The sequence below is a fragment of the Lutra lutra genome, chromosome 6 (assembly GCF_902655055.1).
Source record: "Lutra lutra chromosome 6, mLutLut1.2, whole genome shotgun sequence".
NCBI lineage: Eukaryota > Metazoa > Chordata > Mammalia > Carnivora > Mustelidae > Lutra > Lutra lutra.
In genome coordinates, this window is record NC_062283.1 from 146,173,824 (window position 1) to 146,201,353 (window position 27,530).

The window sequence follows — 27,530 nt, forward strand, 5'->3', positions numbered from 1 at the left end:
GCCTCGGCTTGTGGCCCGGAACCTGGGTTGGACGGGAAGAGCTTTATATGGGCCATATGGGAAAAATGGCAATTACGGTTTCTGAAAAGAAACTCCCATTGTCCCCCATTGTCCAGCGGGGCTGCATGTGGATCCCACAGCGACCGGCGGTCGCTTTGCGACCAGACAAAGCAACTCGACCCTGGCGGAACACGGAGCCCGAACTAGCGGGTTGCGCCCCGCCCGCAAGCGCGTCGCTGAGACGTGGTTGGCGGGCTGCAGCATCACGTGGACGCCAGCGCAGGCAGTGATTGGAGGAGCCTAGGTAACAGATCGGCAGGTCAGCCGCTGGGCGGCGGGACTTGTTAGTTCCGGGTCGAGGTGCAGGTGACCTCCGGATTCCAAAAGCTTTTCCCGGAGTTAATATGGCTGCTGCCGGCGAGCGGCTGGGACGCCGATGAGGGAAGGGCGCGAGGCTTTTCTGAGGCTTCGCCAGCGATCCCTCAGCGATGGCGCTCCGGTCGCGGCTCTGGGAGTGGCTGTCGGTTTGCAGGAACCCTGGTAATTCTCGCTTCTCCCAGATGACACCCCCCCCAGGGCCTGCACATGAAGTGTGCGTTTGCAAGCCGTGTTTTCTGTTAACCCCCCGAGCAGGGAACTGGCTAACAGCATTGCAGAGACAATAGGAAATTAAGAACCAGGGTCTGTGATGACTGTACTTTGTGACCAGACTTATCTCTTCTCTCCCTTCCGGGGCGTGGATGGGGACAGAGGTGGGGTCATAGTCCTGTTTTGTCCGTGTTTGTCGTTTCTCAAGATACGTGTGGTGGTTCCCATTCTTAGGGTGTGGGGTCGCAGCGTTCTCAACCAGTTCCAAGCCAGCGCCGAAGCCTGACGTGGACCCTCTGGAAAATGCAGCTGTTGCCCCAGAGTTCACCAATCGGAACCCCCGCAATCTGGAACTCTTAGGAGTGGCCAGGAAAGAGCGGGGTTGGGGGACCGCGTGGCCCTCCCGTGAGTTCTGGCACAGGTAATTAAGGCGGCTGTTTAATCGATCCTACAGAGCAGTGCACGGTACCCTACAAATTGTTTTCATCAGTTCAGTCAACCGGCCAGGTATTTCTGGAGATTGTCTTCTCAGGAAGCAGCCATTTGGTGGCGGAGGGGTTAGTGGGCGGGGATGGGGGTCGGGGGACATTGCGGGGAGGCGGGGATGGGCCCGGAGAGACAGACAATAAATAGGTGTCAGGGTCAGGGAGAAAATTTAAAGAGGGTGATGTTCGGAGGGGGAGACTGGGCGCCTGCTAAGGTCCCTTCTGAAAGACAGTTTGCCAAGAAGAGCATTCCCGGCAGAGGAGATGGCTAGGGTGGGAATGGCTCGTGTGTGTGAACCACAAGGCCAGTGTACCTGGAGCTCAGTGTGCACGGGAGTGAACAGTGTAAGATGGAAATGGTGAGGTAGGTGGGAGACATCATAAACTTTGTAAATTGAAGTAAGCACTTCACAGTTTTTCACAATAGTGGGAAGCTGAGAGAATTTAATAAATTTTGAACTTGAAGACCATTCTCGTTGCTCTGGGGAGAAGTTTGTAAGGGGGGGAAGAATAGAAGCAGGGAGACAAGTGAGGAGTCTGTTCTTTGTTATAAAAATGGTTATTTATTTATTTTTTAAGATTTTATTTATTTGACAGAGAGATCACAAGTGGGCAGAGAGGCAGGCAGAGAGAGAGAGAGGAGGAAGCAGGCTCCCTGCAGAGCAGAGAGTCCGATGTGGGACTCGATCCCAGGACCCTGAGATCATGACCTGAGCTGAAGGCCGAGGCTTAACCCAGTGAGCCACCCAGGCGCCCTAAAAATGGTTATTTATTGAACACTTTGTATTTACCAGGAACCCTTAGTTGCTTTTTGTGCACTTCCTCATTTAACCCTTAAAATTACCTTATGAAGCAGGTACAGTAATTTCCTCCATTTTGTGGGAGCAAGAGAATCGAGGCTTAGGGGAGACAAGGTTAATAAGCTCTAGAGCTAAGTTATAAGCATGTTTTTGTCTGACCTGCCTGAGAGCCAAGACACTATAAATTGTTACTAATGTGCTGCTTTATGTTATTTACTTGGTTATTTACTTAGTAAGCATTTGTTAAGAATGGAGTATTTCTTACAGACTATATAAAATTGTAATTGGAAGTTACATAGAAGTCATAACTGTGTGACACATTCATTCAACAAACCTTAGGCCTGTGGCACTTCAAAGGCATTGCATGTCATCCTTGTTAGCAAAAATTTTATGTTTTGTTGTAGAAGATGGAATTAGGTTAATAAAATTTTACAGTTGCTATGATGCATTTTTACTTAGTGTACATAGAAAGGAGTCAAAGGGAGTAGTAGGCAGATCACTTGAATTAATCTAAAATTCTTTTGACACATTCAACCTATTTACTTAATATTGGATCATTTAAGTAATTAGAGATCTATTTTCCCACTTCTTTTTTCCTATCTAGTATATTCACAGTATTATCAGTATAGAATTTTGGCATAATAGAAAGTGACCTTAGAGAGGATGAGTCCTATGCCTTTGTTGAACAAATGGTTTAAGACAAGGATTAGCAAACTATGGCCCATGGGCCAAAGTTGGCTTGCAAGCTAGAAATTTCCTTCCTTTAAAATGTGAAAAAGAATCCCAAAGAATAATATTTTGCGATGTGAGAATGATATAAAATTCAAATTTTATTATCCACAAAGAATGTTTTATTGTAATATACCACCACTCATTTTCACCTGGCTGTTCTAGTATTATTATGGCTGGGTTGAGCAGTTGCAGGAGACTCTAGGGCTTACATACCTAAAACATTTACTATCTGAGTCCTAATGGAAAAGGATTGTTGACCTTTGATTAAGAAACTGTGATTTTGGGGGCGCCTGAGTGGCTCAGTCCTTAAACGTCTGCCTTCGGCCCAGGTCATGATCCCAGGGTCCTGGGATCAAGCCCCACATCGGCTCCCTGTTCGGCTGGGAGCCTGCTTCTCCCTCTGCCAACCGCTTCCCCTGCTTGTGCTTTCTCTCTCTGTGTCTCTCTCTTTCTCTCTGTCAAATAAATAAATAAAATCTTTTTTTAAAAATTAACAAATATTAGCATACCACGTACACTCTTTTTCATCTGATCTTTTTCATCTGAATCCTCTCTGCCCCCTTCAGAATACATCTTTGTGTTGTTGAGGAACAGTGGCTCTGGAGCCAGACCCCTTGATTGAAGTACTAGTTCTTTCACTTACCATTAGTTGTAATCTTGCTGAAGTTCCTAAACCTTTCTGTGTCAGTTTCTTTGACCTTAAAAAAAAGAGAAAGAAAAAGAAAAGAAAGGAAAACCGTGAGATCATTTTGAAACAGGAGCTCTGCCTGTAAGCAGGAGGACAGTGCCTGGCACAGTAGGTGCTCAACGAACGGCAGCAGAAGCACTGCTACGTCATTCTTTCTGGTGGCTGTATAGAATACCACCGTATGGCTGTCTTAGGGAGCTAGCTTCTTACTGATGGTTACCTTAATGATCCTAAACAGGGTAGCAATGAATTGCCTAGTCCATGCATCTCATCAGTGAGATGGGCGTATTTTCATGGGCCCAAGAGTCTTTAATATTTTGTTGCTGTGAACGGTCTGTTCAAACCTTTTGCCTGTTAAGGTATTTTTTTTTTTTAAACTAATTCTAGGAGGCTCTCATACATATGGAAATTAGCCCCATGAATAATATGTGTTTAAAGTATTTTTTGTTTCTTGCTGCCTTTTGACTTTAGTTTACTGTTTTTTTAACTGTAGAAAACTTGGTCGATTTTTTCTTTATAAAGGTTGGATGACATGGTTTGATGTCCTATTTAAATAGGCTTACTTTAGACTTAATCACAGGAAACAAACTGAGCATTGCTGGAGGGGAAAGAGGTCGGGGGATGGGATAACTGGGTAGTGGACATTAAGGTGGGCACATGATGTAATAAGCACTGGATGTTATATAAGACTGATGAATCACTTTGAAACTAATGTTACATGTTAATTGAGTTTAAACTAAATAAATAAATAAGACTTAGCTTGACGTTGTAAAAAAATCTGCTTGCTAGTATTACAGTTTCAGTTTTTAATTTAAATCTTTGATCGATCTTACATTTATTTTAGTGTTAGCTGGAAAGTAGAAACATAACGTAAGTAAATATCCTTACTCACTGGAGGGTCACAGAGCTTAGCTCTGCCTCCTGAAATCCTTTTTTGAAGTGATGCTGTGTAATTCTCACATCTCAAATACCAGAGTTCTCCTGGATATTTGAGGTTAAGTGGAAATGTTTGGTTTATTGTTATTGAGGATATGCTCATAAAGACAGAGGAAAAACAGCTTTTTCAAGTCAAATCCAGGTTAACTATGTTGAAGTAAGTGAAACAGACATTGTATTCTTGAGAAATATGTAGGCATTTATTCACCTGAGGCCTTTTACCTTTAGGACCCTTTTGTGATTTTCTTCTCTTCTCATCTCACTTAGGTTGCGAGTTATCAGGACTCAGCATCACGTAGAAGCATGGGTTGAGCATTGCAGCGGCCGGGTTGTGGTTTCAGCATCCACTCGGGAATGGGCTATTAAAAAGCACCTTTACAGCACCAGAAATGTGGTGGCCTGTGAGAGTGTAGGACGAGTGCTGGCAGAGCGATGCTTAGAGGCAGGAATCAACTTCATGGTCTACCAGCCCACTCCTTGGGAGGCAGCCTCAGACTCGGTATTTTGGTTTTCATGTACTTATTTTTAAAAAAGTAGGAATTCCCGACAGCAGGTCCTTACACAGTAACAATAGTCGCATTTATTAAGTTCTTTCCATGTGGCAGATGCTGAGGTGGGTATCCTGACATGCGTGACCTCATTCCATTCATTGTAGCCCAGAGGTCAGGAGTCGTATGCCCAGGTCACTTGAGGCTGGGTTGTCCAGAGTGAGTCCGGGGTGACTGACTCTATAACTGTGACGTCCCCCACTGTGTTTCCCTGTCCACGTGTTAACATCTTGTCTGTATGATGAAACGCTGCTAATCTTTGACATCTCTAGAGTCTCTTATCTGTGTCATTGTTACCACTTTCTGGAAGAATCCGTGCAGGCTGAGAGTTAGCAAGGAGCAAATCAGCTCTTCTAGTTCTCTTGGGAAGTGAACTGCTTATTGTCAGCCTCCTTGTTGTGCTGACTAACTTTTTCCTCTTTTCGGATCTTCAAAACCAGATGAAACGACTGCAGAGTGCCATGACAGAAGGTGGTGTGGTGCTGCGGGAGCCTCGGAGAATCTATGGATGAGAGAGGAGCATTGTTCCGAACCTATGAATACAAAAGCTGTGAGCTGTCCTGTCCTCCAGAAGAGAGCATTTGGAAGAGCATCCAGTTTGGAAGTTTTGTCTAATCATGTTACTGTGAAGTGTTGTCACTAGTTAAGGTCCTCCCCTCCTCCCCTTGTGTGTGTATTGAGGGGGCGGTGGTTTAATCAAGGGCTAAATTCTTCCCCTCTCTTGGACAGAAGTATCTGAGAAAAAGCTGTTGGCAGTTATGATTAACTTTGCAAGGACAAATTAAATGTTGTTTATAAGTTAAAGAATAAACACAGATTATGAGCTGTTTTTGGTTACGTGAAATCTTTGCCTTTGAGCCCTCTGTGGCGCGAGTACACATACGAGGTTTGTACAGACTGCTTGTTACCATGTCCAGCTGATAGTGGTTGATCTGAATAAATGAGAGCTATTGCTGCAGAGTGTGGACCTTTTTTTAAAATAGGAAATGTCCTTTTCAGTTAATTATTATAAACAGTGCTGTGAAGATAAAAGGGACAAATCATGACCTTATTTGGGCTCTTGATCCCTGACATGCAGGACCAGATGCGAAAGAAGAAGGAATGCGGTGAGGAACCGAAAGTGGAGGTGGACGAGAGCAGGGTTGGCTTATGCTCAGTTCGGCTTGAAGTGAGAATTTGCTGGGTAGGAGAAGAAGCTTGAAGTGCATTCACCGGAATCTAAAATGAAGCTGGGCTAGGTGGGCATCACTGCAGCTCTTTGATAGGATTCAATTAAATCAAAAGAACTGTTTCTGGCTATTTAAGCCCGGTGCGATGAGAAAGAACCTGTAAGCAGTTAAGATGGCTTCTAGAGCTTTCCGAATTTTTAAATGGGTGGCCTAATCTCATATTTATCCAGAAATCAAATAACATTTTTATTTCTAATCTGAGTGTTTGGTATTTTATTTTTTTAAAGATTTACAAGTGTTTGATATTTTAAAAAGATGGGTATGCACCAACATTTTTTTAAAAAGTATGATTGGTTCTGAGAGGCCTTCAGATCATATTTATCCAGAAATCAAATAACATTTTTATTTCTAATCTGAGTGTTTGGTATTTTATTTTTTTAAAGATTTACAAGTGTTTGATATTTTAAAAAGATGGGTATGCACCAACATTTTTTTAAAAAGTATGATTGGTTCTGAGAGGCCTTCAGAATGCAGTGACTTAGTGGTCCCCTTGTGACCAATAAATACCCCAGTGGAGACATTTAAAAGTGTTTCTTAAAGGCCTGATATATCCTTGCCTCATCTTAAAGATTGGAGCATCTCACTTTGAAGACTGTAATTGTAGAAGGCTTTTCAAACAAGTCTGGTGTCCAAGGGAAGATGTAAAGACCAAAGACTGAACTAGTGATTTTGGAAATTGGCAATGACAAAAATAGGATTCACCTGGACATAGGGGTTTTCTCTGCAAGGAATAGGATGGCCCTAGATCATCTCTTCACCAGATTCCCTCAGTTTGATAGGCAGTTCCTGAGGGTCTTTGGGGCAAGTTTGAGAGAGGGTATTACAGACGATGTTGCAGACCAAAGTGAAGAAATAGGTGGGGTGTGGGGGAGGGGACCGGGCCAGCTCACTAGGGGCGAAGTGCCAAGCTGCGCTGATTTCAATGTGGATGAGATGCGGCCCCTCCCCTCGCCACAGCTGCTGTGATTACCTCCCTACTGCTGTTCGGGTGCTGCTGGCCGGTCTCGCGCACCCTTCTCCTGCACTGTTTTCTACCACCCCTCTTGATACCTTAGGTCTACGTAAGTGGCCCCTTCCAGCAACTGCAGAGAAATCGCTGCGGCCACGGTAACTGGGCTCTGGCCGTGAAGGCGGGATCTCCGGCAGCCCCAGGGGGCGGAGGTGTGCAAGCAGACACCTGTGGGCGGGCAGGTGGCGGCGCGCAGCCAATCGCCGCGCGAGCTCCTTAAGGCCGGCAGCGGCGGAAGCGCGTGGCAGCGCGTGGCCGCACGCACCCGGCGCCCAGGGCGGAGCTGCGTGGCCATGGATGTGGGCGCCGACGAGTTCGAGCAGAGTCTCCCTCTGCTGCAGGAGCTCGTCTTGGGCGCTGACTTCGTGGGTAAGGCGCGGGGAGTCCCGGCAGTGTCGCCGCTCAGCTCTGGGGGCTGTGAGCCTGCGGGGAAGGGCAGGGGCGGGGCAGGACAGGGCAGAGAGGTGTGAGGCCCAGTAGGGACGGGCGCCAGGCCTCGGGAGGCTCCAAGAGGGCCCCTCCGAAGGGCGGGAGAGTCCTCCTCCCGGCTGGGCGGTGGGACGTTAAGCAGCACCTACGGCCTTGGCCTTGCTCTGGCCCCAGTGGAGCCCAGCCCATGGGATGACCGGCCTGGCGTGTCCTTGCTTTGGCTTTCTCCTTTTCGTCCCCTTGACCCCGCCTGGCCTCTTGAGCACCGACGGTGAGCCCAGCACGTTTGCCACCTGCAGCATTGACAGCAAGAATAGTGGGGCACTGGTCAGTGTCTGGGACTCTTTTTTTTTTTTTTTTTTTTGGCTCTCAGGTCTGGACATAGAGTTCACGGGCCTTCGCTCTAACCTGTCGCGTCCCCAGCAGATCAGGTAAAGCCAAAGCTGCCTTACAGCTGGGCTGCGGGGGGGTGCGCTCACCTGTGCCCTTGAGACTAGCATTCCAGCCATGTCCACTTCTTTCTCAGCAGGCCCCTTATTGGCTTTGAGGGGGCAGGATGGCACTTTGGGGCAGGGAGGGGTGTCTGGGGACCTGACCTTTGTCCTCAAAATGCCGGTTAGTCTTCCCTAGTGGTCACAAGGTAAAATGCTCCCTCGGGCTGAGAGGTGCCCATCCAACGGTGAGGCTGTGGCACCTTCATGCCCTCTCCTTGCGTGTGGAGTGAAATGCCTGTTATTTTTCCCACAGTCTCTTTGACTTGCCCTCGGAGTGGTATCTAAAAACCCGCCACAGTGTCCAGCAGTTCACAATCTGTCAGATTGGTGAGTGTCCTTTTCAGCCGTTTGCTAGGAGTCCCTGCAGGAGGTACCTGTGTTGTCTTTGTGTTTCCTGCTGGTAAAACAGCCTTGACCCCTTTTGGAGCGACTGGCTGTGGTTTAGGATGCTTGTTTGGTTTTTGCCTGTGTTTTGCCGCTGGGCCTCCCACTGTGCAATGCAGAAACCTAGTGTAGCAGCTCCATTCTCCTGCCTCAGTTTGTCAACATGAAGGAGTCTGTACCATCTTTCAAGAAAAACTGTGTATGATTTTTGTTTACAGAAAACTTAAACAAGATAATGTTATAAGTATTTTGCCCTGCAGCCTTTTTTGTTAATGGGGCTTAGAGATCTTTCTCTATGGGCATAGACCGCTCTCCATTTTTAACAGTCACTTACTATTCCAAACTGAATGTATTGATTGACTCCGTTTCCTGATGATGCACATTTGGGTGACCTTTTGTGTGTAATAAAACAAGTTGTATTGATTGTCCTGCTGTGTACGTATGTATTTGGTATACTTCCAGCAGATTTTACCGACTCTTGCTTTTTCTATGAATGGTGAACATCTGTGTGTGTGTGTTGCTCTCTCTCCTTGTCCTTTGCTATTCTGTTGTGGTTTTTTACTTAATAGTAAAATCTCTATGGAAAGTATATGAAACAGCATGTGGATATGTTTCTGTTGTCCTCCCCTACTTTGAAGCCTTCTTCACTTTGTGTAGGGTCTCTTTAGCAATATGGACATTTTGAAGCCACTAATTGTATAGATTTTCATGGTTTTTTAGCATTTACTCTGGTTAGTTTTTTTAATTTTTATTTATTTATTTTTTTACTCTGGTTAGTTTTAAAACTAGAAAAAAGGTCAGTATTCTGTGTTTGAAGAACCATTCACCATTCTCTTTTAATAATTTCAGTGTGAATTATAATTTGACAGTTCTCCTGTTCCAAGTCTCTGTTTTCTTTTTTTTAAATTGTATTAGAGCATGAGTCAGGGGAAGGGCAGAGGGCAAAGGAGACGTAGACGCCCCATGAGCAGGGAGCCCCATGAAGGGCTCACTCCCTGGACCCTGGGATCATGACCTGAGTGGAAGGCAGTTGCCTAAGCAACTGAGCCACTCAGGCTCTATGTTTTTTTTCTTTAGGAGATAATCTTATTCTAAAGGGTACACAGTATCTTTAAGTGCAAAGTATTGCTCAAAGTGTTTCCTTTCTGAAGCTCACTTCTGGGACGTTTTCTTTGGTATTCATTTCCTCCTCTTTCTTCTAGGATTGTCTGTGTTTTCCAGTATTGAAGGAGAGTCAAACAAGTACGTGCAAAACACCTGGCTCTTGCCCACTGATCTTCTCCACCTGCTCCCCTGCAACTTCTGCCTCAGGGTCTGAACCAGCTGGCCCTGGACACTCCATAGTCTCCTCTGTTTCTGTGCCCTTCCACACCGCTGTCTGCTGCAGCTTCTGGCTCATCCGAGTCTCTCCCTGCACAACATCTTTCCTGGGGGCCTTTCCCAGCACTTAAGTGCTCCTCTCCCCATTTCTGTGTCCGTGCCCTCAGAGTAGCAGTTAACATGGTGTCAGAATGAGGGCGTTGTGGCTCCAGGCATCAGCAGTCAGAAAGCGTGCTGAACGGTGGCATCAGGATGGGGGCTAGACTCTTCCCTGTTGGCAGGACCTCTGCCTTTTTCCTTTGGCCCCAGGGCTAGTTAGTGCTAGAAACAGCCAACATTCAAATACTCTTAGAATGAAAGGAGCAGCCTGCTCCAAAGTCAGCTCTGTGAGCTAGAATTTTAAAAATTGTTTCAGCTTTTCATTCTTAACATTTAAATTTTTTTTTAAAGATTTTAATTATATGACAGAGAGAGACACAGTGAGAGAGGGAACAGAAGCCGGGGGAGTGGGAGAGGGAGAAGCTGGCTTCCCACTGAGCAGGGAGCCGGACGCGGGGCTCAATCCCAGGACCCTGGGATCATGACCTGAACCGAAGGCAGTTGTTTAATGACTGAGCCACCCAGGTGCCCCTCTTACATTTATTTACTTATTTATTTATTTTATTTTTTTATAGGTATGTAGCCCATTCGTGTAACTTCTTTCTCTTCCCGACGACATTTGGGATATTGGATTCAGAATTCTCTTTCCAGGCTTCTAGTGTTCAGTTTTTGAATCAATATGGCTTCGACTACAACAAGGTATGACACAGAGGAGGGAAGTGGGAAGGTTTTAAAGGTTCTCTGGTCCAGCTGGGCTGAGTCCATTTCCTGTCCACATGAACTGTACAAGGAAGGCGGCTTTTCCCTCTGCTCCCCTGCCCAGAGGATGCCTCTACTAGTCTCCTTGTTCCTTGTCTAGTTTCTCAAAAACGGGATCCCGTATATGAATGAAGAGCAGGAGAAGAAAATTAAACACAACATTCTGACTGGAAACTGGAAAGTTCGCAGGTAAAGCTTGTTTCTCTGGGGCTTCGATAGTCTCTGGGCCGCTGTTGTTCTGAGCTTTCTGTGGGTTGGTGTGCTGGCCAGGGTACGGGTACGGTGGCTTCAGTCCATCCTCCTTAGCTGTGGCTTTGGCAGCGTGCGATCCGCCCAACACGGCAGCTCAAAGTGCTGATGGTTCTGTTCCTCACCTGAGATGAGAGCCGTCCTTCTGCACTGAGTGTGACTTTCATGTTGAAAAGTGAAGGGGAGATAAGGAAAGGCACCGGCTTTTCACTCCGTACTCAGATGAAAAAGCAGGAGCTTCATTCCAGTGCTGCAGGGGAAAAAGCAGGCTCTGGTGGACTCCCTATGAGAGGTTGGTCTGGCCTTCAGTGCCATCTCAGGGATGTCTTGGGGGTAAATTAGAGGTAACCTTGATGACCCCGGTCATGTGCCTTGGCCCGGACGTATTGCCCTGTGTTCTTGAATCTGTATGCTCCTGAGGGTAGGTCTCTGCCTTTAAAAAAAAATCCTTTATTTATTTTTAAGGATTTTTATTTGTTTGACAGTGAGAGACCACAAGCAGGGGGAGCAGCAGAGCGAGAGGGAGAAGTAGACTCCTTCTTGAGCAGGGAGCCTGATGCAGAGCTCGATCCCAGGATTCTGGGACCATGATCCAAGCCAAAAGCAGATGCTTAACCAATTGAGCCACCCAGGCACCCCTCTGCCTTTTTTCTTGAGCTCCCAGTGCCAGTTATCCTACTTAAAACCACTACTACTACAGAGCTAGGACCAGGTGATGGAGTGACAGCATTGTGGTCCCCTGGGCCCCAGGCAGGTCGTGCTCACAGAGTCTGGAGCTGAACCAGTCATTTCAGCTCTTTGCACTTTAGATTTTTTGCCTTTATCAGGAGGAGAGGTTAAGTTAGACCAATTTTAAACTCTGGAATGTTATGATCGAATATTGGGTCCAGATAGCTATGTAGTATTGGATGGTTTCTTTTTTTAAATAGGCTGTACGACCAATGTAGGGCTTGAACTCAATCCCAAGATCAAGAGTCATGTGTCCCACTGACTGAGCCAGTTAGGTGCTCCTAGAGGTGACTTTTAAAATTTTTTCCTCCCCTGAAATCCTTATTCTTGGGTTTTCACATAAAAATATAGCTTTTTGTAAGAGAAGATCTATTTGAATTTTTCATCTTCTGTTATTTTCAAATGTTGGAGAAAAGTCTTTCCTCATCTCAAAATAACACCGTTTTCTTCTATTTCCAATGTAGAAGACGTGCTTACCAGAGTTCTGTCTTTTCCTTATTCCACCAGACGGTGCTTTTTCACCCCCAAAGCTGAATTAAGCACAGGCCTGACAGTAGTGTTTAGTGTTGGCTAGCTCCCATGCAACCCAGTGAAGCAGAAAGGGGTGAAACTTCCTCCCGCGTTTGGATAGGAGAGAATCGGCCGAGTGTTTGGTTCACTCTTGCAGACAAGACTCGGAAAATAGTCTTTTCTGGGTCTGTTTTGTTGCTGAGATCCCAGCGTTAAACCTAGAGTCCTCCAAAACTCTTGTCGTGTTAACATCGCTTGAAGGTTCTGGTGGTTTTCTCTAGCATCCCACTTTCATGTGCCTGTTTCCAGTTCTCTGGATAAAGACCAGATCAAGGTGGTGATCGATGAGGTGACGCGGTGGCTGGACTTGGCAGAGGAGGGCGACTGGATGACTCTCCCTGGTATAACTGGTACGGAGGAGGCTGCTCGCCCAGCCTGGGGGTGTTGGGGCTGGTCACTGGCACATGCAGGTGTTGTTGGATGTGTACGCTCTCCTTCCTGGGGATCCTGGGCATTGGCTCAGCACACGTGTTGTCCCTGGGGTTAGATAAAGCCCTGACCCCAACTCAAAAGCGGGAGGCTTTTGACCTATTTTGACTTTTTTTTTTTTTTTAAGATTTTATTTATTTATTTGACAGAGAGATCACAAGTAGGCAGAGAGGCAGGCAGAGAGAGAGGAGGAAGCAGGCTCCCTGCCGAGCAGAGAGCCCGACGCGGGGCTCGATCCCAGGACTCTGAGATCATGACCTGAGCCGAAGGCAGCGGCTCAACCCACTGAGCCACCCAGGCGCCCCAACCTATTTTGACTTTTAAGGTTGAAGACGTCCAGTCCTATTCAATGTCCTCCTTTTATCCCAATCCTGAGAGCCCGAGTTACTCTTCTTTACTTGTGTTCATCTCTGGACTTTTTTACCCTCCTGGCACAGTGTAGAATCACAATGAACCTGCCCTCAGTTAGTGGTTCTTGGGCCTGGTCTCTGGACCCCTGGGGTCTCAGACCCTTTCTGAGGGGTCCACCAGCTCAAAAGTATTATCAGAATCTCACTCTGTGGTCCCTTGCCATTGTTACCAGGCATTTGCACGGATAGTGCTGTTGGGGGGGGTGGCGGTGGGTAAAAGTGCACGTTGGAGCAGGTCTTCCCAGCGGTCCTTTTCTTCATCACCACTTCCGGTTTAGAAACGTGAAATTTAGTTTTTATGAACTACTTTTGTGGTGCAGTAGTCACCTTTATTATAAAGAAGAAGTCTTTATTTTATTACATCTCAGCCTTTGCTCATCATTTGATTTCACTGGGTCCAAATACATGTGCGTAAAACCTTGCTGTTGTAACCGCAAGGCAGCGCTGCTCTGGAGGAAAGCGCTCATGCACGTCTGAGCTGGGAGCTCAGTCTGCGCCTTTTCTTTGAATGGAACGTCTTTTTTTATAGGAAAGAAGGGACTGTGGTTATTCTGATTTGGGTATTTCAGTCCTTTTCTCAAGTGAGAAGAGTAAGCCTGTCACTTGCAGGAAAATAACTCACAGAATTTGCTAGTGATAAAATTTGAGCTTTCCATCAAACCCCCAAATTTTGGAAAACTCCGGTCTGCCACCATGAGCTTGACAAGCTTCCCAATACTGAGACCGTTCTGATGGTCCGTGGCTGTAGGTACAAGTGTCTTTGGTTGATCGTGTATAACGTGTGAACATCAGAAGATTCCAGTAACTCCGCAAATCAATATTTTTCATGTAACCAATGCACAGCGTTACAAAATCATGGGCAGCAGCATAATGGGTTTATTATTTTAAAAGAGAACTTTACACTGTTCAATGTAATTGTTCTAAGGCAATGAATGTCAAAAGCTCTAACCCCCACACAAAGGGTCACCAGGATCATCCATCTCTGAGTGGCTCTGGGATAGACTTCCAGAATGGACATGAATCCTGTGCTGTCTCTCTCGTGGGGGCTCCTGGGCTTGGGTACACCTAAGATCTGTCTCTCCTTTATCTCCATGCATCTCTCAACTTCTGCTTCCTGAGAGGAAGGTGAACCACCATCTAGGTGGTTCTGTGCCAGCCTTGTGTTTCCTTGCCACAGGCTTCCAGGCTTTTGAGGTCCAGCTGGTGCTGAGGCAGGCCCTCCCCGACATCTGGACGGTCCCAAGAGACCAGGGGGTGAGTTCCCACCTGTGAGCGGGTGGTCCAATGGCTCCTTTCTCACTCATTCCACCAAATCTGGCTTCTGTGAAAGGTTTTCTCCCGTCTTCTCCCCTCTCCTTTCGAGGTGAACCTCTTCTTTGGCTTCTTTCCCAAGAACCCAGGATTCAGAGAACTTGTCTCTACTCTTGTCTCAGATAATAGTGAAAAAAGTGAGCAAACAGCATCGGTGGTATCTTGAGAACACCTCCTGTGATCGAGCGAGCTGTTGGAAGGAGAAGATTCTTCTCTCTGCCAGGGGTTTTTCAGTGTTTTTCCAGATGCTGGTGAAAGCCCAAAAGGTAGGGAAAAAAAATCTTTTTCTTGCTCTCTAGCAAGTATTTTTGACCATAAAAATAGGCTGGGTCCTCCAACAAAAATAAGATTCCTTGAGATAAGTAGTTCTTTCCTGTCAGCAACTGGCTTCCTAGATCTAGCCTTGCTTTCCCCAAACAGTGACGGGGAAAGTTCCTGGGACAGGAACGCTGCATTCCTTCCCCCGTTAGGCACACGGCCACTGCACTACTAGCCGACCTCGGACTACTGGGGGACGGTCTTCAGTTTAGAACCTTGGCAGGGACACCCTGCCCCACATCCCTCCTGCGCCCCACTAGACATCCTGGCACTGGAGGCACTGGGCCACCTCTCATGAGGGTGCGTGAAGCAGGGGTGGACTGCCGTGTGCTCGGATCGCCGTGGGTTCTAAAGATACCCCCTTCACGGGAGTGTGTTCACCTTGGATGTCTGTTTTTACACCTCGTCTCTGCACCTGTCGATTCCTCCAAGTAGCCCTTAGTGGGCCACAACATGATGATGGACCTGCTGCATCTCCACGAGAAGTTCTTCAGGCCACTCCCAGGTATGGGCACACCTGCCATCCCCCTCTCTGTCTTCACTTGCCACCTTGCGAGGGGGTGTGGGCCAGAGTCGTCCTCTGCTGTCTCCCCACGATCCGTCGGCTTCTGCAGAGTCCCAGCACCTCTGTGCCTGTTCCCATCTTCCCGGAGTGGAAGTCAGGTGCTTTTCTGGCAGAAAAATATACTTTTGAATGGATACTCTGACCCCTGTTATGGATGGTGTCCCAGATCCTTCTTTAAAACCTTATAAAATCAGAAATGTGAGCAGGAGAGAAGCTGCCTTCAGTCTCTGCTATAATCCTAACTCTTTGCTTTTTTCTCTGAGTTCTCACAGATTAGATCACACTATATAGTCGATTTTGTTTGGGTATATTTCCACGTACCCAAAGCATTTGTGTCATCGACCTAATCAATGCCGTGTCAGGGGCTGTCTCGTGGCTGGGCCGTACTCTTCCATGACCAATAGTTCCCTGGCTGGATGCACGACAGGGTCGTGTAGCCATAAAAACATGGACTTGGGAGCCATACTTGGGTCCTCGTTCCAGCCCTGGTTACGTTGTGAGCTCCAGCAAGGCACTTTCTCTGCTTCCTTGCCTATAAAATGGGTCATAACAGTACCAACATCCTAGCATCAGGGGATTAAAGGAAGAAACGTACACTATCTAGACGAAGAGGGTGAGGTGGTTCTAAGATTTCCCCAAGAAATGAATTGACAAAACATCTTAGTTGGACCACATTGAGAAAATCAGGCGAGAAGTAGGAATAAAATTCGTAAGCTGTGACCCGAAAAACTAAGATGACAAAACAAAATTGCAGGGAGAACAAGAGCTGGGTAAGAAAGGGAAGGTAGGGAATGTGGCCTGGTCCATGAGAGCGAGGAGGTGTGGGCCCGGGGCTGAGTCAGGAGTTAAGCTGTCCCCTTATGCAGTGGGAAGCCACACGGAGGTGCCGAAACCTGGGGAAGTTGTCCACAGCACAGCCCTGCCCGCTGAGCAGTCTGGGAACACATACCCAGAGAAAAGCACTGGGAAGTTGCTTGTTTAGTGAGTGGAATGAGGAGAGCAAGACTTGTGTTGGTTGGTTTCGCAACAAACTTCTTGAAACTCTATCTAGGCAGGACTTGATAAGTCAATCGATAGCTTAATTCCTTATTGGGTCACTTCCCTCATCGTTTCTAGCTGAATTTTCTTGGATCTTCTCTCAATAGTCCCTTGCAAGTGACGATTTCATGCCTGCCTTTTCAACAGTACTTCTTTCTCCCGTTTTCTGTTGGCTAGAACCTTGCGAGCCACGTTAACGTTGACCGTAGACAGTATCCCGAATTGGATGGGAAGCTGGTTGGCCTGGACCACCTTGAATGGCGATGGCAGTTTGGCTTGATCTATCTGTTCTCAATAATCAGGGGAAAGGAAGTTTTTCACTCCCGTTTTGTTCTATTTGTTGCTTTATTTGTTAGTGTTGGGGACAAGCTAGGTTGGAGACTCTCCCTGCCCATGTTTACCAGCCAACTCCTTTCTCTCTGGTCTGTCAATCAGAAAGCTATGATCAGTTTAAGCTGAACATCCACAGCCTGTTTCCTGTTCTCATTGACACCAAGAACGTGACCAAGGATATCTGGAAGGTAACGAACGGGACTGCTTTGGGTGAAGGAGTGCTCTGTTCCAGTCACACTTTACTTTGTCTCTTTTTAAAAATCGTTCCTGGAACCCTTCTCTCCTATTTTACAGCCAGTATTGGCTTCCTTTGTGTGTTAGCATTGGCTCGTCCTGTTAGCTTCTGTTTTCCTTCCCTCATTCAGGCTCCCATGTTTTGAATGAGTTACATGGAGCGTGTCTGATCTAAATCAGCACTCCGCACGACACCTTGTGCGGGAGCTCCATGTAAGCGCGAGGACTGTTTGCAGCCCGCTCCAAGAGCATCAGGCTGGAGGAGGCCCCGAAAGATCTTGACCGAGGCGTAAGGTCATGAGTTTTCCACCCTGAGCGCATTACAGTCCCCCAGGGAAGCCAATCCTGACACCGGGGTCCCACCACCAGCTCCCTGTGGTTTAGAGGGATGGGGGAGGGGTGGTATTTCAAAAGCCCCCAGGTGGCTTGTGTTGTGCAGTTAGGGAGTGAACCACACATGAAGAAGAGCGGCACCCAACTGGATTAAATGCTTCTTCGAAGTTAAACTGAGGAACAGAGAAAGGGGAATCAGATCAGCATTTTAAAGCATCCTCGCCCAGAGTACGTTCGTTACCGCACTGCCCGGGTGTCTAGCTCTTGCACGCTTCTGTGACGCTGCTCGGGTAGCAGAGTCCTAGCGTGAGGCAGGAAGGACATGGACTGATCTGAGGGGACCCAGGTAGACTCCTTGCCACACAAGAGATGAGCTCTAGGGTGACCTGGCATTGCCCAAGACTCTCTGGTTCTTGGGGCGCCTGGTGTCCTACGTGTGTGTCCTTGGCCATGGCCTGGCACCTCAGAGGCATACGTATGTGGAACCCCTTAAACACTTTTTGAAGGAAGGCGGTAGGGGTTGTTGCAGTTTTTCTAGCTTCGGTTTTTGGGGACCTTCTAGGAAACCCAAGATTGCTAGGTGCCTGGACATCCTGATCAAGGAACGAGGACCCTTAGAAAGGGGTTTGTAGGAATTATCTTGCAGGTTCTTTTAAGGACCATTTGGTGATACCCAAAGCACATAAGAAAAGCACAAGTTTTATTCTCCCTGATTTGTTTTCCATAATTTTAGGAACTGAATTTCCCAAGGGTTTCAAATCTTTCAGAAGTTTATGAGGTCCTAAACAGGTAAGGAAGGATTGTTTTTGTTTTGTTTTGTTTTGGAGCTGCCTGTAGAGCAGGGTTCTCATGCTGGGGGAGGATTCATTCCCCAGGACACACCTGCCAGTGTGGGGGCATTTTGGGTTGTGACAAGTGGGGCCGTACTGGTATCTGGAGGAAAGGTCAGGATGCACAGAACAGCCCCCCACGGCCTAGAATCCCCCAGCCACAGCGTTGCCAGTGTTGGGGAGGGTAAACCCTGTCTGGAGGGCCAGGAACCCGTGAGATACCGACAGCTGTTGACTTGGGTGGTGGCTTCATTTCTCTTGGATCTGTGTCTGCTTGCTGGCGGGGTAGGCTCCTGCAGATTGGACGGTTTCCTTCCGCACCCTGGTGTGTGTCATGGGCCTGCCGGCGGGCTGGTCGGTGCACCCCGAACACTTGAGTGACTGAATGACCCCAGTACTAGGGGTGACCCTGACCTTTTTGTAGGAGAAGCAGCTCCTACCTGTCCTCACAGCCCTGACTGACTGAGGCCTGGGTTGTCTGATGGTGGGGGTGGGAGACGGGGAGAGGCACCGTGCCTGGGAAGCACCAGGGTCGGGGAGCTCAGCAGCTTCCTCCCCGGCTGGGAGGACCCGCAAACCCAGCAGCAGAGAGAGCGGGCGCCACATCGCGGCAGCTGAAGGGGGCACCTCTCTGCAGGAACAGATCTCATCCTCTGGTGGTGGTGGTGGTGGTCCTCTGACCTCCCGCGTGGTGCTCCCCTCCCCGCAGTCGTCTCCTCTGGGGCCTCGTGCTTCATGTTCTCCTCCCTACAAGGGTCCCCCGAGTCCCCATTTCCTGAAGCAAATACAAGGCCAAGTGCTGGTGATCTCTACTCCCTGCTCTCCCCCTGGAGACATTCACGGTGTTATCTCTGTCCGGGTCTCTCCCAGCAGCCAGCACACACAAGCACCTCCTGCGGGGCCCAAGGGAAAGGGCTGCCCTCCGCCTGCCTGTCCAGCATCCTGCCCCGTGGTCCTCCCTCCCCTGGCTGGGCAGTGTCCCTGGCGGGGCCTCCAGGCTGGCCCTCTCCCCTCCCTCACCATCATCCTCGTTCTCTGGGCCCAGAAACCGCAGAGCCTCCCTCCCGACTCTGCTCCCTCCCTCCCTCCTCAGTCTTCGTTCTTCTCTTTGTGACACGCTTCTTCAGGGGCCTCTATGTGGCCTTGGCCCTCGGAGGTCGGGTTATCTTCCCTCACGGAACTCGCTCTCTTGATCTCACCTGGTGCAGGCTGCTCCGTCGTCTCAGTCAAGGGCCGATGCATGAGGCACGAGGCACATGGAACAGGCCTGCTGACTGCTCTCTGGTGCCTGGCACCCTAGCCTCTCCCCACCCGTGTTTTGGTGGTTCCCCTCCCTGGACTTCTGGTGGGTTTTATAGTTTTCAGCCTGTTCCTTGTGGGCGCTTGTCCTTCTAGCCATTTCTTAAGTCCCTTCAGGGTTGCTCCTTGGCCCTCTTCTTGCTCATTACTGTGTCCCTTGGTGACCTAAGGTGCTCCCTTAGTGTCAGCTACCACTGCCCGTGACGGTGACCGTTCAGATCTCCAGGACACCCCCCCCCCTTCCTGCCCACACGGCCATGCGCATCTTTAACTTGGCATTGTTCTGGTCCCTCAAACCCACCTCTGTGCCTGGAGCAACTCACACAAAGGCCTCATATATGGCCGTATATGGCCATGCTGAGGGCTGTGTGCAAATGTGAAGGTTTTGCTGGAAATCCACAGGATCTGAATCCAGATGTCCTGGGTTGAAAGCCTGGCTTTGCCCCGCCCCCCGCCAGCTCATGAGCACCCTTGAAAGAATGACTGCATCTCTCTGAGCCTCCGTTCTACCACCTGTGACCTGAGGACGTGGCTGCAGGGAACTCGCAGGTGCCGTGGAGATGAGCGTGCTCGGCCACGGGAACGGACTCAGACCACGGCCTGCACTCAGCCCGTGTCTATGCGGTGTCTGCTGCACACACCCTGGTTCTAAGAGGTTTTGTCAGGAAATGAAGGGAAGCTTTCCTCACTGAGCGCCCCCACCCATGCCAGAGCTGGGAGCAGGCCAGCCACGCCTTGTAGTCAGCGGACTCCTGTCTGTCTGGGCGTTCTCAGCGTCTCTGGCGTCTCTCCGGTCTGCCCTTCCCCTGTGCGCCCAGCATCCTGGCCTCTGCCCAGCCTCTTTCATTCCAGGGATGGTAGAGGCCCCATGGGTATCCTGTGGCCTGTCCTGGCTCATCACCCCTGCCGCTGGAGTGAGGTTTTATTTTTTATTTTTTTATTTATTATTATTTTTTAAAGATTTTATTTATTTGACAGAGAGATCACAAGCAGGCAGAGAGGCAGGCAGAGAGAGGAGGAAGCAGGTTCCCCACTGAGCAGAGAGCCAGATGTGGGGCTCAATCCCAGGACTCTGAGATCATGACCTGAGCTGAAGGCAGCGGCTCAACCCACTGAGCCACCCAGGTGCCCCTGTAGTGAGGTTTTAAAATGTGAACCCGATTAGGCCAGGTTTCTGCTCTGTTTTCCTGATGTTCCTGAAGATCCTCTTTTCCCGCCCGGCCCGGCCCTGCCCTGCCCTGCCCGTAGGGGCTTCACCGCACCTTGTGCCTCAGCCTCGCCACCGGGCCTTGCTCCCTTTCCCTCGCTGCCTTTGCGTGTTCCCCATGCTTGAAGTGCCGGCCACCTCCACATGGTTTCAGTGGCCCGAGTTCCTCTGGTTTGGGACTCCGGGGGTACCGCCTGCGTCGGGAAGCCCTCCCGCCCTCCTGCCCATGACCTCTGTGTCCTGAGTGCTCCGTGTGGGCCTCGGGCACTGCAGCAGCGGGCCGAGGCTTGCGGAAACCCGTTGGACCGTGGGGTAGCTCTGTGGTCCCAGCTGGTGTCGTGCATGTCCCAGTGCCTCGGCTCAGCTCGGCATGGGGCAGGTGCCCCGAGCGACCCGGCCGCAGCCTCTAGCCCTGCTGGGCTGCTCCACCTGCCCTGGTGCCCGCCTACCAAGACCCAACCTGCCTGGTCCCGTTTGTCTTTTGTTTAAAAGGCACCCCAGTCCTTTTTGCTTATATGAGGACCCTTTTTGCTTATATGAACGCGGTGAGGAGAGACCAAGAAGGGCTTATTTGCAATGAGTCTTCTTTATCCTGTTTTTCTTCTCTACCAGTGACTTGAATCCTACCAGAAATTCCGGGCCAGTGGTCATTCACGCGAGCAAGTGTGAAAAATACGGTACGTTCCTGTGAGCATAAGCCACGCCACGGTCAGCCAGTACTGAGGTGGCAGAATGAGGCCTGGCCCCACCGTGGGCAGGTGTGTGGGAGGGTCATGGGGGGGGCTCCGTGTACCCCTCCTCACAAAGGAGCCACCCCAGAAGGCATCGCAGCTCCTGGGCTCTTCTGATCCCCTTGGGCATGTGGCTGGCCTGCCGGGAGGCTCTCTGCCTCGGCTTCCTGCTGCTGCGGGGGCGCCGGGCTGAAGACGGGTGTGTGTGCCCTTCTCCCCACCCGCATCTCTGGAGGAATGAGGGTGGTCGGTGTGCAGCTGGGTGGGGAGGAGACCCCTTGTCCAGGCCGTGTTCTGATGGCTGCTCTGCTCTCCTCTTCTGGGGCGCCGCTGCAGTGGAGACCAAGTACCCCCACGAGGCCGCGTACGATGCCTTCCTCTGTGGATCAGGTGAGAGTTGCTGCCCTCTGAAAGGGGCCTCCCTCTTTATTCATGGTACTCCCCCACCAGCCCGAGGCTCTCCATTTACTTCCAGGTGGGTTGTGCGTCACGGAAATAAAGCAGAAGTTGGCATCTTGTGATGAGGTGATCTGGTTGAGCCTGGACGTGTATTACATCTCTAGCTTTTCCCCCCAGTTCTTCTGAAAGTGGCCCACTTGCTCGCATGGAGAGTACACGGGTGAGTGTTCTTCCTTCCATCCTGCTCACGGAACGGCGGTCTGAACCCCTGAGCCCTTGCTGTCAGCTAAGCCCTCGGGGCTCCTGTGGCTCCCAAAGATGGGAGGGCACCGAATGTTGTGGTGCAGAGACCGTCGCTGACTGGGCAGCTGGCCTCCTCCTCGGGATGGCATTTCCTACCGTCCCGGCCTGCTCTGTGCTGGCGCGGGGCCCTTGTCTCTGCATCGGGAGGGGTCGTGTGGCGGGAGGCCAAGGCAGTAAGGTCAGGTGCAGGGCCTCCCCCTGCCTCGGGCCTTCCCAGTGTGGTATGCTGGCTTTGTCTGTCCCCCCCCCCCCCGCCGCCCCTGTTTATCATAACCACGGAAATCACTGTGAGGTGGAAGGACACCTCCTTGGGGTCCACAGAGTCGGGCTGGGGAGAGGGGTAGTGAGGCGGACTAAGGTGGATAAGGGAGAGATTCTTAAAATCCCAAACTGAAATCGCAAATGCACTTCCCTCATGGCAGCATCACCCCTGATGCCCGCAGCACCGGGCCCTGAGGCACCAGGGCCACACTTGGAATATGAATTCTAGAGCATAATCCTTGGTGTACGTGTTTGTTAAATAGGATTTAGGTCTGATGGAAGAGCAGATCAAAATTGTAACAGGGTCTTCAAGGCTGATTTGGAAACCTTTTCAGACTAATAAAATTAGTAATGATTGTGGACTTATTTATTAGCTTTGGTATTGCTTAGGTTTTTTATTCTAGTGATGGCTATTATGCATAGAAATAGCCTATGACCTACTGATGTGAGACTTATAGCTTACATAAGGAATCAAGCTTAAATAAGAAATCTGCCCCCTCACTCTTTCCTGTGCTTTGACAGCATCCGAGTGCTATTGGGGAGGCACATGTGTGCCTGACGGGGAGGGCCACTAGCTGCAGGGGAGCCCCTATGCCCTGCACCTGGCGCCTTCCATCCTTGCGTTCTAATCCTCCTGTCCTAAAAACCCTCCTAGGTGTAGTGAAGTTCCGTAGCAGCCCGGACCTGCCTGGCTGTGAGGCTTATGGTTCCCCCCCCCCCCCCCCCCCGCCCAGACCTGGGCTCTGGTGTGTGGTCGTGTCTGCACTGAGGCAGGGCACGCGAGGATGAAGGGTGAGGGACAGCCATTCGGGGTGGAGGGCGATGTCCTGTCACGTGGGCCTTTGGACCGTGTCCTCTCACTAACTGTCTAAACCACTGCTGATGTTGGTCAAGGAGTCTTTTTTTTTTTTTTTTAAGATTTTATTTATTTATTTGACAAACAGAGATTACAAGAGACCGAGAGGCAGGCAGAGAGAGAAAGGAAGGGAAGCAGGCTCCTTGCTGAGCAGAGAGCCTGATGTGGGGCTCGATCCCAGGACCCTGCGACCATGACCTGAGCCGAAGGCTGAGGCTTTAACCCACTGAGCCCCCCAGGCGCCCCGGTCAAGGAGTCTTTACCCAAGTGTCCCCGACGGGTGGTGACCACCTGAAGCTCTACTGTGTCTGCGGCCCCGGAGAGTGCTCTATGGGGTCGGTGGGTTGGGGGAGGCCTGCAGATTTGAGGGAGGGAGGGGGAGAGTGGTCTGAGGTGGCACCCGCCCCTGTTCCATCCCCAGACCCTTTGCTGTGGCTGAGGACGTGTGCTTGACCGCTGGTGTGTCTGAATGCTTTGGGGTTTTCTCTGTCTCTGTAGTGCCAGCCCCATGCCAGAGCCCTCCTTCCCTCTGTACCTCAACGTGCTGGCTCCCTATGTGAACCAGGTGAATCTGATCCGAGCCGGGGTCCCTAAGATTGTGAGTAGCATTTCTTTTGCTCCTTTGCCCTACTCAGGGAATCAGCCTGGTTTCCTTGGGGGCCTTTCCAAGGTGGACTGGAAACCAAAACCACAGCAAGAGGAGCTCCCGTCCTGCTAGGCTGGCTCTTTCCGTGTGTTTCCTGCCTCAACCGCCGTGGCTGCGCACCTTCCTTCCGTCCCTTCCCAGCCCAGACACCGTCTCTCTTAGCCTCTTAGGGTTTTCTTTCTTTTTTTTTTTTAAGATTTTATTTATTTATTTTGGCATACAGAGATCACAAGTAGAGAGGCAGAGAGAGAGGGGGAAGCAGGCTCCCTGCTGAGCAGAAAGCCCCATGTGGGGCTCGATCCCAGGACCCTGAGATCATGACCTGAGCCGAAGGCAGAGGCTTTCATCCACTGAGCCACCTAGGCACCCCCTCTTAGGGTTTTCAAACCAGGAAGGTTGCCCGTAGGGATTGCAGAAAATCTTCTCTGCTCTTCTCCTCGCCTTCTAGAATTTCTCAGGTCCAGATTGCCCCAGTATCCGACCTCCCATCCTCCTCCTCCATGTCCGGAAGTGGCCGGGGGTCAGCGAGCAGCAGGTCTACCGTGAGTTTCAGAATCTCTGCAAGTTCGATGTGCGGCGACTCTCGCGGAGCCAGTTCCTGCTTTTGACCAATAAGTTTAAGGAGTAGGTGCCTCTGCTCTCCGCATGTCCCCGCGCCCTGCGGCTGCCCCTGCCCTTTGCAGCCGCTTGGAGCCTGCTTGGAGCAGCAGGCCTGACACTCGCATGCCTCACCTAAGAACGTCTCTCGGCAGTGCTCGGAGCATCCTGAAGGAGTACCGGGGCCACCCCACCCTGCAGGTGTCCCTGTACCGGTACTGGAGGCACTCCCCGAACATCAGTTGCCTGTTGCAGTGAGTGACCTGGAGCACTGTGCGGGTCCTGCCGGGGCGGAGCAGGGGCGGAGGTCACTTGCTGGGGGCCTGTGTGTGTTTAAAGATGGGTTTACTTGAGAGTGCACAGGAGTGGAGGGAGGGGCAGAGGTGGAGAGAATCTGAAGCAGACTCCCAGCTGAGCGCAGAGCACACGTGCCGCAGGGCTCGACCTCGACCTGAGATCACAGCCTGAGCTGAAACCAAGAGTCAGATGTTTCTCTGGCTGAGCCAGCCGGGCGCCCCACCAGCATGTGTTGTAACGGAGTCCTCGTCAAGCGTGGTGACCTGAATGTCCTTCAGTAACACCAGACGAGCATTGACTGAACGTCTGCTGGGTCGGGTACTATCGCAGGTTCTAGGCTTCAGCGAGTAAAGCAAAATCCCTGCTCTCCTAGAACTCACGCTCCAGTGGGGGGTAACCGCGAACAAGTGAATTGCAGGATAGGTCAGGTGACAAGTGTTTATTAAAAACAAGAACAGATCAGGAGGTGGGTGTGGGGGGTGGGTGTGGGGGGGAGAAGGAGGATAAGGGAGAAGTGGGGACCCCATTAAGTCTCTAAGGAGGTAAGGGAATGAGCCAGGGAGAGCACTGGGGAGCCCTGTCCAGGCAGTGGGGCAGAGGCCCTTGTGGGGAGGCGTCCGGGTGCCATGGGACTGTGAGAAGACCACGAGGAGAGGCTGGGGAGGAGCGTGGGCCCGAGGGAGGGGAGGGCCGTGGGCGAGGGCTGCGGGAGAAGCTGCAGGTGGCCAGGGATTTTCCTCAGAGGTGACTCTGCGTGAGGCAGACTGCACAGGACGCAGAGGGCCACGGAGGCAGGCGGGTGGGCGGTCCGGTTGGGGCTTGGGCTGTGTGGTCTGAGAGACCCTGTGGTCAGAGTCGGGTGCCGTAGGGGGTCACGGCCCACCAGGAGCAGGGTCGAGTTTGAATCAGGGTTTTTGGCCTACATAACTGAAAGATGGGATTGCTCTGAGGGTTTTGGCCTCCTGGTCAGGAGCCATATCTATAGAAAACTGGACGCTTGAAGAAAAATGTTTGGCTCCTAGGCAGTCTTTTCTCCGTCTGTCAACCTCTGATGTAAATCACTAGGAAAATGACTTGTGTGCGTGTTTCTGAGAGCCATTCTGCCCTCGAGGCAGAAGTTCATGCTGGGAGAGTGAAGGGAAGACAGGAACATTCGGGTGAGCTGCTTGGGGGCCTGTGCATGTGTCCGTGCTTTCGGACCTGCCCGTTCCCCAGCAGCCCGCTGCCGTCCAGGACCGTGACACCTCTCTCCTGCAGGGTCTGTGGCGTGGTCACCACCTGGGCCCTCCTGGCGCTTCTCCTCGGAAGACCTGGCCACTGAGGGCAGCCGGCAGCCCTTTCCCATCACTGCACCTCCCTGGGACAGCCCTCCGTTTGGGCTTTTTGCGGGTTTTGTTTGGTTTGCAAGTAAAATAGGATTTACACAATCTGTGGTCCTTATGAGGAACTTTGTTTTGAAGGTGAAATTCTGTAATGATTATCAACGATAAAGAAATCCTTAGATGTGGTACTTTTGTGGCCAGAACTTTTCTTTCTATAAATGGAGAGATGTCCGCATCTCTGGGAATTTCTCTAGACCCCCGGAGGGTCTCACGTGCAGACAGACTAGTACGGGAGCTGGACAACAGGTGAACCAAAGGCTCTGTTATTTCTGGGAGAGAAATTCTTGGCCATTAGGCCATTTTCCAGACCTAAACCCCTACCAGCCTGAGTTTAGTAAAGAGGAAAAAAATGAAGCTAAGTGTCCGTGTGCATTTGTGATATTTTTGGTAATGTTTTTTGGGATATAATATTTAACATGCACCTCAGAAACAAAGATTACCCGTGCCACAGCTGTGTACCTTGCCAAGGCCCAGTGTGATCTGGTTACTGTATTCCCTTGTGATGGGCCATGCTGGGGGCCACACCAGGGCCATGCCGTTCCACACCTCACCTTGTGTTTTGTTTTTTTTTTAAGATTTTATTTATTTTATTTGACACAGAGAGAGAGAGATCACAAGTAGGCAGAGAGGCAGGCAGAGAGAGAGGGGGAAGCAGGCTCCCCGCTGAGCAGAGAACCCAATGTGGTGCTCAATCCTAGGACCCTGAGATCATGACCTGAGCCGAAGGCAGAGGCTTAACCCACTGAGACACCCAGGCATCCTCAGCTTGAGTTATTGTAGCTTTTCTCTATCGGGAGCTGAACTTGGCTGGGCTGTTTGCTCAACTGTGAACCTCACTTACTGACTTAGCAAAGCCTCCGTAAATTTGGGGTGAGGGGTGGGGTATAGAGTTTTTCTCTGAAAGACAGAAGCATTAGTGGCAGCAGCCGTCCCAGTGGAGGGTGTGGGATCCACCATTCCAGAAGTCCCAGGCCCGTCCTGAGGGACAGGTGACCAGCGGGCTGCTGTGCCTGGAGGTTCGGGGCAGCTCGTGGTAGGACCAGTGAAAGCACACTCTCGGGGGTCGGTGGGGGGAGGAAGTTTTATCCTTTTGTCCAAATGGCATCCTAGTGGGGTCCCCCTGCCCCCCATTGAATGTAACTTTGTATGCACTGAGGAGCACCCCCTTTGCTCTTGTGGGCTTTTGGGGCTCGGTCTCGTTAGATGAGCTCCGTGTGCGGTAAGCAAACGTGAGGTGTGAACACATGCTTGGCGGAGTGTACGGAGTGACCCTTTTAACTTCCAGGGTTGGAGCAGGACCTGAACCCTAGGAGCTGGTTTGTATAGTTCTGCAGTGAAGGCTGCCCTGAGGGACTTGATGGGACTTGACTCCTGTAACCGTCTTACCAGTTTGCGCGTCTTTACCGGCCGCTGCTGCACACACCCGCAGTGGGGAGTGTGCTGGCCCAGATGGTCTGGGTCTGCCGGTCGCCCTGTGGGGACGCTGGCCACGCTGGCCACGCTGCCTCTTGTCCCTGCTGCAGGAGTGGGGTGGGGAGGGCGGGCAGGGGTGGCTGAGCTGCTGAAAGCCTGTGGTTGTGATCAGCTTCGTGTGCTGAGAGTGGGGAGAGCCCTAGACTGCCCTTTGCCCCCCCGGCCCCGCTTTCCCCTCGTCTTCCTGGGTCTTCATCCCGTTGCCTTCGTGCGGCAAACCCCTCCCTCTG

General features: G+C 50.7%; 2 protein-coding genes across 2 annotated transcripts; both read left to right on the forward strand.

Moving 5' to 3' along the window:
- Nucleotides 1–338: 338 nt before the first annotated feature.
- Nucleotides 339–5,606, forward strand: MRPL18 (mitochondrial ribosomal protein L18). The gene is made up of 4 exons (XM_047732409.1): nt 339–540; nt 823–1,009; nt 4,497–4,728; nt 5,218–5,606. Exons 1-4 carry the CDS (start codon nt 489–491, stop codon nt 5,287–5,289), a joined length of 543 nt encoding a protein of 180 aa, XP_047588365.1. The 5' UTR covers nt 339–488; the 3' UTR covers nt 5,290–5,606.
- Nucleotides 5,607–5,738: 132 nt separating this feature from the next.
- On the forward strand, nt 5,739–26,171 carry PNLDC1 (PARN like ribonuclease domain containing exonuclease 1). Its single transcript, XM_047732407.1, has 20 exons — nt 5,739–6,015; nt 7,062–7,384; nt 7,818–7,875; nt 8,192–8,265; nt 9,525–9,564; nt 10,317–10,440; nt 10,601–10,689; nt 12,298–12,398; nt 14,065–14,141; nt 14,321–14,464; nt 14,952–15,021; nt 16,555–16,640; nt 17,753–17,808; nt 20,968–21,032; nt 21,423–21,476; nt 21,663–21,705; nt 23,404–23,503; nt 24,000–24,175; nt 24,304–24,402; nt 25,703–26,171. Exons 2-20 carry the CDS (start codon nt 7,309–7,311, stop codon nt 25,764–25,766), a joined length of 1,596 nt encoding a protein of 531 aa, XP_047588363.1. The 5' UTR covers nt 5,739–6,015; nt 7,062–7,308; the 3' UTR covers nt 25,767–26,171.
- Nucleotides 26,172–27,530: the final 1,359 nt, after the last annotated feature.

What these genes read in the sequence shown, in the direction of transcription:
- MRPL18 (XM_047732409.1), top strand. Translation starts at nt 489, where the DNA reads ATGGCGCTCCGGTCGCGGCTCTGGGAGTGGCTGTCGGTTTGCAGGAAC. An exon ending in GTCGGTTTGCAGGAACCCTG is followed by an intron (nt 541 to 822) that starts GTAATTCTCGCT and finishes TCCCATTCTTAG; the next exon opens with GGTGTGGGGTCGCAGCGTTC. An exon ending in GGGAGGCAGCCTCAGACTCG is followed by an intron (nt 4,729 to 5,217) that starts GTATTTTGGTTT and finishes CTTCAAAACCAG; the next exon opens with ATGAAACGACTGCAGAGTGC.
- PNLDC1 (XM_047732407.1), top strand. Translation starts at nt 7,309, where the DNA reads ATGGATGTGGGCGCCGACGAGTTCGAGCAGAGTCTCCCTCTGCTGCAG. An exon ending in GTTCTTCAGGCCACTCCCAG is followed by an intron (nt 15,022 to 16,554) that starts GTATGGGCACAC and finishes TCTGTCAATCAG; the next exon opens with AAAGCTATGATCAGTTTAAG. An exon ending in TGCCTTCCTCTGTGGATCAG is followed by an intron (nt 21,477 to 21,662) that starts GTGAGAGTTGCT and finishes TTTTCCCCCCAG; the next exon opens with TTCTTCTGAAAGTGGCCCAC.